Source organism: Theropithecus gelada, chromosome X, assembly GCF_003255815.1.
Source record: "Theropithecus gelada isolate Dixy chromosome X, Tgel_1.0, whole genome shotgun sequence".
Taxonomy (NCBI): Eukaryota; Metazoa; Chordata; class Mammalia; order Primates; family Cercopithecidae; genus Theropithecus; species Theropithecus gelada.
In genome coordinates this window covers 127,568,587-127,581,334 of record NC_037689.1, presented here as the reverse complement: position 1 = coordinate 127,581,334, position 12,748 = coordinate 127,568,587, and the positions used below count along the sequence as shown (strand labels likewise).

The window sequence follows — 12,748 nt, the reverse complement described above, 5'->3', positions numbered from 1 at the left end:
AGGTGCAAAGTCAGGCCCCATACTCTCTGTACCCAAACACCAATGGAGAGACCGGCATTAAACAAAATGCCTCTTCTGCAAGTTGGGAGACTACATTGTTCAAATAACTTCACTGTGAATGGTATTGCACCAACAACTGAAAATAATTCTCAGTACAGGCCAACTCAAGAAAAATTGTCTCTTTTCACGTGTAAATTAATACCAGAAAATAGATTCAACTAAGGCAAGAAGAAAAACATGACACCGGAGCAATTCAAATATCCTCATATTTATAAAACCCAGTGAAAAGGCCCAGGCATTATTCATAATGCCACTTTATACTCTGCAGCACTTTCAGCTTGTCCAAATGCTCTCATCTCTATTATTGGATTTTATCCTCCCCACAACCCTGGGAGGAGAAGCTAATATTATCCCCACTGAACAGATAAGAAAACGGAGGCTCTAAGACAAAGGGTTGAATGACTTGTCCAGGGTAACACACAACCCCATGTGTCCACTGGCTCAGGGACTGCCACTTACCAGGCCAACCTGCAAGTTAGCACATTTGTGCTTGCAGTGAGAAAGACCCAGGACTGGGACTGGGACCTGGGGCTCCTGGCCCCCAGCCCAGGCCTCTGGGCATCAGCTCTCACTACCTATCTTCCCCGAATCACTTACTTGGCTGCTTCAGCTCAGCTTCTCCCACGCCCACTGCCTGGCACATCTAAGAGGCACAATGGCTGTGCTCATACACTGCAAGGACACTCAGCCTAACAGTCACGTATTCTCATGAGCTTTGAGGTCTCTCTGTGCCACTAAACAAGAAATAGGGCAATGTAGGGATTTCCAGTATTCTAGTATGCAGGGAGTGCAGAATAAGCAAAATGTTGGAACAATAAAAGCAGGTCCGAGGAGGAAAGGAAGGGTTAAACTTGCTTGAGTTGTTTTTTCCCTAAGCTGACCCATGCCTCGCCTGCTAGAAGGTTATCGTGGTGTACCTCCAGCTAAGGGGATGGCACATACCTTACTGATGGAACATCTTCGGGGGCTGGGGCCTCCTAATTCTCTAGGGACAGGGAATCACTGCTACCCATCAAATTCCAGGACTCCTCCTATCCCATGAACTCCTCCTGCTTCTTATTTTCAGCAGAGGCCTGAACTAAAAATTCAAGTTCAGTTTCCCCCTTGGCTCGCTGCCAGTTCCTACAAACCAAAGTGTTAGGAGGAGGAAAGCATTGGTTGCAAAGAGGAAGATGGGGAACTGCTGCTTAAAAACTGACCTTCAAGTATGGCTGGAGAAAAACTATTTTAAGTCAGGGGGAATAAAGTCAAATGCACATACATTTGAACATGTCCTGTTTATTTCTGAATATCATTCTTAGCTGGCTCTTTCAAATACAGGTCATTAACTTTTACTTCCTAAGACAAAAACAAGTAAAACAGAACATCTAGCAGGGTGCGGTGGCTCAAGCCTGTAATCCCAGCACCTCGGGAAGCTGAGACGAGCAGATCACCTGAGGTCAGGAATAAAAATATTTCGCACACTCCAACTTATGCATGAAGTTGGGAGGATGGGGAGACTGTGTGAGACGAATGTTCTGGTTAACAGAGTTTTGAAATATTTTCCAAAGAATTTTCCAAGGAATGAGAAGACAATAAAATACATCCAACACCAAATGAAGCAGAACTTTCTCTCTGCTGGTGATGCAGAAGGCCCTTTAGGATCCCGAGAGGACTTGGGCAGGTGGTATTGGCAACAGGAGACTATTTTCATTCTTGGCCAAGCCCTGAAAGGGGCTGTTTCAAACAAACCCCTGATCTTAGTTTGCTGATCAACAGTTTCCTTCTCAGGAAGGTGGCATGTAAAAAAGAATGAAGTGATTTGCACTTCCAAAAAATAGACATTTACTAAATCCTTACAGGCAGTTGTGAAGAGCTGCTTCCAGGCCCCTGATCTTGTAATTTTATTCTCTGCCCTCTGCATTTGACAGTGGGCCCACTGAACTGTTCATCTAATATAGGATGGAGCAGTGCCCACCTGTCACTGAGTCATCTGTAAGACATAAGCTTCATGAGAGGCGGGACCACATGTATTTTGTTTGTAATGCTAACAATAACAGCAACCACTAATGCTAACTGAACACCTACTATGTGCCAGGTACTACTCTACACACTTATGTATATCGCATTCTTTAATCGTTTTTAAAATGACAGCTTTACTGAGATATAATTTATTGAGACATACCATGCAATTCACTTAAGTGTAAAATTCAGTTGTTTTTAGTATAGTCATAGAGCTATGTAACCATCCCTACTTATCTAGCTCCAGAACTTTTTCATCACCCTGAATGGAAACCCAGTACCCATTAAACAGTCACTCCCCAAATCTTCCATCCTCCCCAGCCCTAGGCAACCACTAGTCTACTTTCTGTCTCCATGGATTTGCCTATTATGGACATTTTATATCATCATCTCATTTAATCTTCACAACAACTCTATGAGTAGGTACTATTATTGTCTTGTGTATAGATTAAGACACTGAAGGCCATAGAGATTAAATAGCTTGACTAATAGCACATAGCTAGGAAGAGGTGGGGCCAAAATTCAAACCCAGGCTCTGTGTCTGGCTCCAGGGAGCATACTCCTCATCAATCTACGATACCACCCTCCTGAAGATGTATTCCCATTGCCTGGGAAGGAGTGGCATACAGTAGCCATGCAACAAAAACTTGCAAAACATTCAGTGAAACAGTTCCATGGGCGGAGAGTAGAAGACAGTCAGGTGCAGTGGCTCACACCTGTAATCCCAGCACTTTGGGAGGCTGAAGCAGGAGGATCACTTCAGCCCAGGAGTTCGAGACTAGCTTGGCTAACATAGTGAGACCTCGTCTCTACAAAAAATAATTAGCCAGGTATAGTGGTACACACCTGTGGTCCCAGCTACTTGGGAGGCTGAAGTGGGAGACTGCTTAAGCCCAGAAGGTGAAGGCTGCGATGAGCTGTCATCGAGCCACTGCACTCCAGCCTGGGTGACAGAGCAAGAGCCTGACTCAAAAAAAAAAAAAAAAAAAAGAAAAGAAAAGAAAGAGAGTAGAAGATAATATGGTATAGCTGGCTGAAGAAGAACATGGACTTTGGAACCAGAGACCAGAGTCTGAGTTCTAGTTCTGCCATTTAGTAGCTGTGTAACTGGGTAGTGTATCCTCTCTGAGCCTCTGTTTCATTTATTTTCTCACCTGTAGATTAGTGTAGCATTCACCTCATAGGGTTACTGTAAGGATTAGATAACATATGTAGAAACACAACTCTAACGACATGAATTATTATTCTTATTACCACCGAGTGCAGATGGCAGTTACCTGCCAAATGTTATATGCTCTACTGCGTCATGACCCACGTTCCTACTTCATGTGTCTCTGACATACCAGGGTGGTTGTGAGGTTTGTGAGTTAAAAGCCACCCAAACACCTATCTCAGGGGTTCTTAACCTGGAGTCCCTGGGTGGGCTTTGGGCGATGGGGCAGAGGTCAGGTCCATGAACCCCCTGAAATTACTGGCAAAATTTTGAGGTCACGTTTCTGGGGACAAGTTCCATAGCTCTCATTAGCTTTTCGAAATGGTCTATGGTCCAGAAAAGACCATAAACTTTTGCCACAGACAAATTCACAGTGCTCTAGCCAGAAATTTGTCCCTTAGTGTACGTCAACATCCAACTTGAAAGCTTGCTAACAGAACTTCAAGCTGTTCTAGATTTTCAATAAACCCTATCCTCAAATGTTTCAAGATTCTCCTTGGATCACCAGTGGCCTCTGGTCCCTTCTAGGGGACCAGGGGATTCTCATCAAGTGTTCCTGGCCCACCTTTTTGCCTAGAACTCTGCCACCATCCATAGCCTGTTAAGACCAACACCCAGACACCCAACCTGCCTTGCCCATCCAATCCCCAATGGGCCAAAACCCAAATCTGCTGCTTTGAGCATTTGAGCGGGTAGGAAACTGATGGATTAGCACAGAAGCCAAATTGGCTCTGACCCCACAAGGCTCCCAGCAAATCCCAAGCAGGACCCCCACCAGCAGTGCAAGGAACAACCCCGTCAGAGGCCCCTGCTCTCCCCATCCCTAAGTTCTCAAGGCCAGTGTTCTCTCAGTATAGGAAAAGGAAGAATGGTTATTCAAGGAAGAGCCTGTTATTCATTGATTTCCCTCACCAATACCTTCTTCCGCTTTCCAACCTCATCTGGGACAATGGCTTCCCTACCCCAGGGACGGAATCATTTCCCACATCCTACAAACTACAAGCCAGCCTCTTCCCAGGCTGAGACACCGTATATGGAAAATGTGACCTAGGGAGGGGACAGCAGGTCATTATTCCTTTTACAAAAGCCTTCCAATCCGTTCAGTTCACACAGCTGCCCAGCAGCACTGTGTCACAGGGTAGGGGTCACAGGAGGTTGCCATCCACAGCACAAAGTACACCAGCAGTGTCTCGGCCCCACCCTGGACCTTAGCTCGGCACTTACCTTGGGTCTGTGGGAACTCCGGACCATGGCCTTGGCTTGGGGCTGCAGCTGCTGCTCTTCGCTGTCCTTCTCTTTGCCGCACTTCATCTTCTTGGGCGGCAGAGATTCCGTCACATCATCTGGCTGCCACTTGTTCTTGCAAGCAAAGACCCCTACACTTTCCTGTTTCACTCGCGCCTGCCCGGTCTTACCCCGAACTTCAGCTTGGCCCCTTTGGGGAGCCGCTGGGAGGCCATCAGCCCGGAAGCAGGTGGCTAAATTGAAGACCACATCACCATCCACCTTCTCCATTTTCACTCGCCCCAGATCCACCTGGCTTCCAAGCTGTGGGCGCTCGGTGCTGGAGCCCCTCCTGCTGCTCGGAACCACGTCCAAGGTAAGTTCCTTGGGGTGGCTGTCGTGAGGTAGCAAAGGCAGCTCAGGCATCTTAGGCAGGTTCTGGGGGGTGGCCAGGACCAGCTCATGGGACATGTAGGTGGCCAGCACTTGGTTCTTAGGCTTCGTGTCTCCTGCCAGCTTCAGGCCACAAGCCCCCTGGGGGCCTTCCATCTTAGGAGTGCTGTCAGAGCAGAGGTGGCTCTCTGATTCCTCAGGCCCCTGATTCATTCGAATGTCCCCACTGCTAGGCTGAACAGACAGTGCCAGGGTCCCAGTCTGAGGGCTGAGGGTCAAGAGGACAGGATTGACTTGTTCTTCGTAAGGCTTGGCAGCAATCCGGCAAGTTTTGTTCTTTGTAACAGTGTCCTGCTCTGGAACAAAGGAGCCCCCAGGCCGTGGCTGCCCCTCGGGAAGTCCGTGCACGGCTTCGCTGGAGCTGAGAGATGGCACACCAGAAAACTCTGAAACAACGCTGGTGGGCCTGATGGGCGCCCCCTGACTGGGGGTCAGCTGCCCAGCACTGGAAATGCCAATGGAAAGCAGAGATGCCTGGTGGTATGGGGACCAGCCAACAGGCAGGACCTGGGTGCTGGTAGGTTTCCCATTGACTGAACACCGGGGATAAATATTTGCCGGCCCCGTGGGTTTCCACAAAGAGAGTTCCTTGGTTTGGCACCCTGGCAGCCCAGGGGCAATGCGGGCTGGGGTGTATCGTTTCACTGTGCTTGGCTGTCCCTCAGCACCAGCCTGGCTGCCCTTTTTGCCACATGTGGCACCAGCGCCCTTCGGCTCTCCTTGATCAATGATGGAGATGGGCTCCTGCTTGGGGAGATGGCGGGGGTCACGGTTGAGGCCCAGGTTGGGGTCTTTGTTCAGCAGCAGGGATGCAGGCACTGGGTTGGCCACTCCCACGTAGGTGCCAGGAATGGTGCTAATCAGCGCGGTTGAGTTCTTCACCCAGGTGCTCGGGTCCCCATTCCTCACGATCTCAGGAAATATAACAAAGGGTGAGGAAGTGGAGCCCAGGCAGGAGGTGACGTTGCTGCCGGCAGCCTGAGTCGTGCGCTGAGACCTAGACAGGACTGTGGAGAGGAGGGCCTTGCTGCTGGTGTGCACGGGGGTCAACACAGGCATGGGGGGTGTCTTGCGCTGGTTCGGCAATGGAAGCTTCTGGCGGTTGGACTTGGAGGACAGATCAAGGGGCATCTCGCTGCACTCAGGTGGAGAGGCCATCTCTCGTTCCAGCTGTGGCGGTGACTTAAGAGGAGAGAAGGTAACGGAAGTCCCTTCTGTTTGCTGCTCGGTGCCAGTGGGCATCTTGGAGGGGTGTGGTGGGGCTGAGCTCCCACTGGGGGCTGGCAGCAGAGGCTGTGGAGTTGGAAGCACCTTGGCAGAAGCAGTGACGAGGGACGTATCTGCCAAAGGCCCAGGGACTCCGTCGGGTGCAGGCTGGGTGGTGGTGCTACCGGATGGGGAAGTGCAAGGGAGCCTGTTCACCTCCAGAGACACCAGCTTGGAATCCGAAGTCAGAGGCCGGGCCACAGAAAATGCGTACGGGTAAGAACGGAGCTCTGGGGAGGCTAGCACGCCTGGGAGACACCTGTCCTGCAGGTAGGACGGCAGGACAGGGAGCGTAAGAGTGGAGGAGACCCCTAGAGTGGTTGGCAGTGTGGCCACACTGAGCGGCTGCCCACAGCTTGGAGGTGGGATATATACCAGCGGCTGGCTCGGGGTCAGCACTGTCCCTGGCTGAAAGGACAGGGGTACTTTTTGCATAGCTGGTGCCTGAGCTGCAGGAAAGCACACTCGACTCAAACTGAAGGAGGCCGGGATGGGTGCAGAGGTGGGAATGGCAGCTGGCGTGGCAGCAGGCATGGGTGTGGGGGCTGGAGTAAAGATGGGGGCTGGGGTGGGTGCAGGCACCGGCGTGGGAGCAAAGGCGGGGATGAGGGTGGGGGTAGAAGGTGGGCCGGAAGACGGGGTTGGAGTGGGCATGGGCACAGACGGAGGGGCAGGGGCCGCTGGAGGTGTGGATGCCGGCATGGGAGCCAGAACCGGAGTGGGGACGGGAGCGAGAACCAAGGTTGGAGCTGAAGGGGGCACAGGAGCCTGGATGAGAGCCAAGGGAGGAGCTGAAACTGGGACTGAAAGTGGGGCAGGAGCTGAAGCCGACAGGGGGACCGGGCCCGAAGGGGGAGCAGAAGCTGGCACAGGCACCAAGACCGAGGCCGAAACGGAAAGGGGGTTCGAGTCAGAGATGAGCGTGGGCACCGACGGTGGCGCCGGAGCCAGAGCCGGGACAGGTGCTAAGGGAGGGGAAGGAGCTGGAACTGAAGTGGCAACTTGGACTGGAACAAGCCCTGAATGGGGGACTGGGGCAGGGACGGAGAGGGGAACCTGGAATGCATCTGGAACAGAGGGCGGGACAGAGGCTGAACCGGGAGCAGGGGGACAGATAGGGGCTGGCAGAGGACTAAAGTTAGTGGTAACCAGAGGCAGGGTCCCCTCCACAGGGACTCCGGTTCCCAGAGTTGCCAAAATGAAAGTATTCTTCTCTCCAACACCTTGCCGAGAGTCCAAAGCCTTTACTCCAGCAGGCGAGCAGTCAACCTGTTTGCTCATTTGGGTGTTGAGTGGAGTCCAGGAGCAGTCGGCCCTGCTGTTGCTGGCCTCGGCGCTGTCAGATGAGGGAAGCTTGAGCCCGTCTCCTGGGCTGCTCAGGGGCACCAAGAGGCCCTCGGCCTCTGCCACGTTCCCAGCATAGTCCATTTTTGGCTGGGGATCGTCAGGCTTGTCTTCTGACTTGTGCCCAAGTTTTTCTGTAGCACTGCCATCTGGGTCTGCCCCCCGGGCATTGCTGCCACTTCCAACTGCCGTGAGCTCCACCTGCAACGACAGGATAGCATGCACATTTCAGCCAGCTCGCTGAAGATGGTGCAAGTGTTCTGAGAGCCCTGAGAGGCAACTGCTGGTCTTCTCTGCAACTCGACCAACCAGGTCTCGGAAGACGCAGAGGGCAGCCAGCCAATTTGTGTCCCACCAACACCAACTCCTGGGAGAGACCCTGTGCCTTTCTGCCCACTTCTTGGGATGGCAGGCTGGGCACACCTTCTGGGCAGCTCAACTCCATCCTTTGGTGGACAGCACGTGGCTCCATAAAGCCTCTTACCTTGGAAAAACTGCTGCTGACACAAAACTCCTGAGATCCAAAGTGCTGGCAGTCGCCTGTCGTTGACTCCTCATCAGAAAGAGGTGCTCTTCTAGCATGGAAGATACAACCAGAGAAGGGACATGAGGCCCAGGATTAGAGCCACCACCACCTTCCTCAGAATGCCTCTTGCCTTCCTGGGTCCCCATAAAACCTTCCTGTCTCACTTCCTGTGAGGTGAGATTGTGAGGAGGATTACAAGGAACTGGGGGTTCTTGGTTACAAAGTGGAGGCTCCACACCTAGCATTGGAAGTCCCTGCCAGAGCCCAGTCTGACTAGACTCCCTTCTTTGGACTGTTTACCCTGTTTTCTAGGGCTCTTGCCGGGAGTGTGGACACCCTAGCACTTTCACCTTTTCCCTAGAGCTTACCTGCCAAAATGGCCACCCAGGATGTACAGGGCATTGCTCAAAGGGGAGAGACATGAGAACCACTGAATGCCTCAAAAGGTATGCAAAACCCATTTTTCTTTTAAATACAATCTTATTTTAAGTCTCTAAGGGCAGCTGGCTAAAAGTGTCATATGGGTAATCTTCTAAAACAAATAAACCCCTGTTGTGTTTTCAGGTCTACATCTGAATCATCACCTATTCACCTCCTGGCTTGCCTAGAGCAGAGACACGTTTATTAGCACTGGTAATGATACCACTTGGAGGCCACCAGGTCACTGGGTGCTGAGAGGCATTATTTTAAGATTACTACTTTTTTCCCTCCAGGAGACACTGCCCCCTTTTCTAGAGTTCTAGGCAACGCCCTCCCTTCTACCCTCCTTCTATCCTTGCCTACATCCTATCTCCGGCCAGTGCCCCCCCACCCCCCCATCAGTCTCCCAGCACCACTTTGTTCTCTCCCGTCCGAAAGGCCTCAGACCCCAAATTCAGGTTCATATGCCCCAGAGAAAAAGACTCAAGGCCAGACAGTTGGGTCCCAAAGGAGGAAAACTCAACTGCATCTCCCCCTGCTCAAAAAGTCTTCTCCAAATTTCAGGTAAGCATCATAGAAAATGGTACATCCTAACCAAAAAAAAAAAGGAGGGGGTGGTATTAGACTGGAAGGGTGAAGTTACCCACTGAAAGTCTGGTATTTTAAGTACAGCAAGAACTATCAGGCCAGGCACGGTGGCTCACACCTGTAATCCCAGCACTTTGGGAGGCCAACCAAGGTGGGTACATCACCTGAGGTCAGGAGTTCCATATCAGTCTGGCCAACATGGTAAAACCTCAACTCTACTAAAAAATACAAAAATTAGCTGGGTGTGGTGGCAGGCATCTGTAATCCCAGCTACTTGGGAGGCTGAGGCAGGAGAATCGCTTGAGTCTGGGAGGCAGAGGTTGCAGTGAGCCGAGATCCCACCACTGCACTTCAGCCTGGGCGACAGAGTGAGACCCTGTCTCAAAACAACAACAACAGAAAAAAACTATTGCCCCCTGCCCTGGGGAGCTGTGGGTGGGAGTGGCCAAGGAGGAGGTTGAGGTTAAAGAATAAAACCCCAACATAGATGCTGCAGTGCGTTTCCCGGGTGGGCAAGGCACAGGACTGCTCTGTGTGCCCCTGGGGAAATACACTGCGCCTGAAATCACCTCCCTTCTTTCTCTCCTTTTTTTCCCTGTTTTTTTTTTTTTTTTTTTTTTTTTTTTTTGAGATTGAATCTCGCTCTGTCACCCAGGCTGGAGTGCAGTGGCGCAATCTCGATCTCGGCTCACCGCAACCTCCGCCTCCTGGGATCAGGCAATTCTCCTGCCTCAGCCTCCTGCGTAGCCAGAATTATAGGCATGCGCCACCACGCCTGGCTAATTTTTGCCTCCCTTCTTTAGAGCCTCACCCCAAGCTCCTGAAGACAGCCCTGAAGAAGCCAGCTCCCGCCTCCCCAGTCACCCTAGCCAAAGGGCAGTCAGGGTGCTGAAGCCAACCCCAACAAGAAGGGGGAGGGCGCTGCTAACTCCCTCCCTCCCACTGAAACAGGGACTCCAAAATTGTACCTGGGGCAAGAGAAGCAAAAAAGGCAAGGGGGATCACCACGGGCCTCTCCCCATCTTTTCAGGGATCCAGAAGGGGCTAACCGAGGGGGAAAGGCTTGTTCCCTTTAAAAGGCAGTTAGGCTGGCAGAAGTGGGAGGGCTCCACTGCTGGAAGTGACTGTTGGTGACAAACAGAAATGACCGTAAGGAGAGGCAAGGGCTTTAGATGCAGTCAGGGTGGTCTCGGGAAGGGGAGGGAGGTAGGGCCTGAGGGAAAGGGAAAACACACTTTCACATCAACTCCTAAGAGACCACAAAAGCGAGACCTATGCCCAGCCTTGGGCCAGGGGGAAGCGTGTTCCCACTAGAATTGCCAGGGATGATTTTGGGGGGAATACTCCAGGGAAAACCAGCAGCACCTTCCCCAAGCAACCCCACATGGGAAGGTGCTATTTATTTACATTCTTTCCCCTCCTGGTCATACAAAAGGCAGTGGGCTGCATCCTCACTCCCCCCTTGCAAGCTCCCACCCTGCCTGAAATCACACCTTGAAAGCAGAATCCCTGCTCTCGAAGGCAGCTGCCAGAGAACCACAGAACCAGGCCAAGCAACAGCAGTCCTGGCTACTCCAACCAGACCCACGCCTGAGTGCCAGCCCCAAAGGCGCTGCAAAATGTCATGCAGCCGTGTTTCAAATCCTCTGAGAAGAGGGGTGGGCAGAGCTAACCAAACATTAACTTGCTCCATTGAGAGAAGAGCCTGGGACAGGAGTAACTTGCAGCGGAGGGGGCCCGGGAAGAGCTGGGTCAACCAGGCAAGGTTATGACATGCAGCTGGCGGGGGCAGGGGCGGCAGGAGGGTACAGAGGTCATAGCAGGCTTCAGTCAGGACTGAAAATCAATCCTGCTGTTTCTTCCCACCACAGAGGAGGCAGAGCTGTTATGTTCAAGGTTTTGTGGAACTTAAACCAGAAACGGCCATGACCCCTCAGGGCTGTTTCCCTAATTATTAAGGGCTAGCACCACTGTCAAACCAGACCCTCTTCAGTTCCTGCTGGGCCCAGACTACCCATAAGAGAAATATACCACCCAGCACACACCAGGCTCCTTACCTTCCAGTCCTGGGAGATTTTCCCTGGTTCGAGTCCCACAGTACCCCAAGACTGCCTTCATTCCGACTCGGACCTTCCCCAAACACACTGAGCTTTTTTATTTTTATTTATTTATTTTTTTGAGATAGAGTTTCTGTCTTGTTGCCCAGGCTGGAGGAGCACAATGGTGCGATCTCAGCTCACTGCAACCTCCGTCTCCTGGGTTCAAGCGATTCTCCTGCCTGAGCCTCCCAAGTAGCTGGGATTACAGGCATGTGCTACCACACCAAGCTGATTTTTGAATTTTTAGTAGAGACGGGGTTTCTCCATGTTGGTCTGGCTGGTCTCAAACTCCCGACCTCAGGTGATCCACCCGCCTCGGCCTCCCAAAGTGCCGGGATTACAGGCGTGAGCCACTGTGCGCCGCCACACTGTGCTCTTATTGTCCCAGGGAAATACCAGCTCTCACCTCAAACTCCTACTCATTCCTCAAGCCCGGGCTCAAATGCCACTGCCTCTGGGAAGCCTTCCCCTATTCTCCCACCAGGAGGTTTGTCAATTCTTGCATCTGGACTCCCACCGGACCCAGACATGCTACTCTAGGGCACTCACCAGCAATGTACTAGGACTATTGGTTTGCTCTCATTATGTTGAATAAATGTTTGTTGAATGAAGGCATGAATTAATCCTAGAAGGGATGCAAGCAGGCAAGCAGACACATTTAGCTGTAGGTTTGCCTAGAGACAGCCACCTGGGGCCAGCCTATGCCTCCTGTTCTGCAATCCTCAATCACAGCTACCAAAGCTGGCAGGCCTCTAAAACATCACTTTAAGAGTTGAACCCCAGGCACAGCTTTGTACCCCAAATTCCTAAATTCTACAAGTTGTAAAAGGCCAAGGAAAAGGATTTTTAAATAAGGTGAGATTACATTTTGGAAACCAGTGATAACATGGCTTAGACTGTAGCAAGAAGGTGATAATAAAGGGTGGATGAGATGAAAAGTGACAACACTTAAAAAGTCATCTTAGGCCGGGCGTGGTGGCTCACATCTGTACTCCCAACACTTTAGGAGGCCGAGGCGGGCGGATCACCTGAGGTCGGGAGTTCGAGACCAGCAGGACCAACGTGGAGAAAACCCGTCTCTACTAAAAATACAAAATTAGCCGGGTGTGGTGGCACATGCCTCTAATCCCAGCTACTCAGGAGGCTGAGGCAGGAGAATCGTTTGAACCCAGGAGGCACAGGTTGTGGTGAGCCAAGATCACACCACTGCACTCCAGCCTGGGCAACGAGAGCTAAACTCCATCTCAAAAAAAAAAAAAAAAAAGGGTCATCTTAAGCACCAGGCACAGGTTTAGAAGGAGGGAAAATCTGGCCAGGCATGGTGGCTCACATCTGTAATTCCAGCATTTTGGGAGGCCAAGGTGGACAGATTGAGATAAGGAGTCTGAGACCAGCCTGGGTGACATGGTGAAACTCTGTCTCTACTAAAAATACAAAAATTAGCCAGGCATGGTGGTGCACACCTGTAATCCTAGTTACTCAGGAGGCTGATGCACGAGAATCACTTGAACCCAGGTGGTGGAGGTTGCAGTGAGCCAAGATCGTGCCACTGCA

The 12,748-nt window shown here is 51.6% G+C and overlaps 1 protein-coding gene across 1 annotated transcript in view; it reads right to left on the bottom strand.

Moving 5' to 3' along the window:
- Positions 1–12,748, bottom strand: part of BCORL1 (BCL6 corepressor like 1) — a 76,583-nt gene that overhangs the window by 37,184 nt on the left and 26,651 nt on the right. The window contains exons 4-5 of the mRNA XM_025373586.1: positions 8,046–8,136; positions 4,499–7,762 (exon numbers count right to left, since the gene is read on the bottom strand). Coding sequence (XP_025229371.1) covers positions 4,499–7,762; positions 8,046–8,136 — 3,355 coding nt within the window. The remainder of the gene's footprint in view (positions 1–4,498; positions 7,763–8,045; positions 8,137–12,748) is intronic.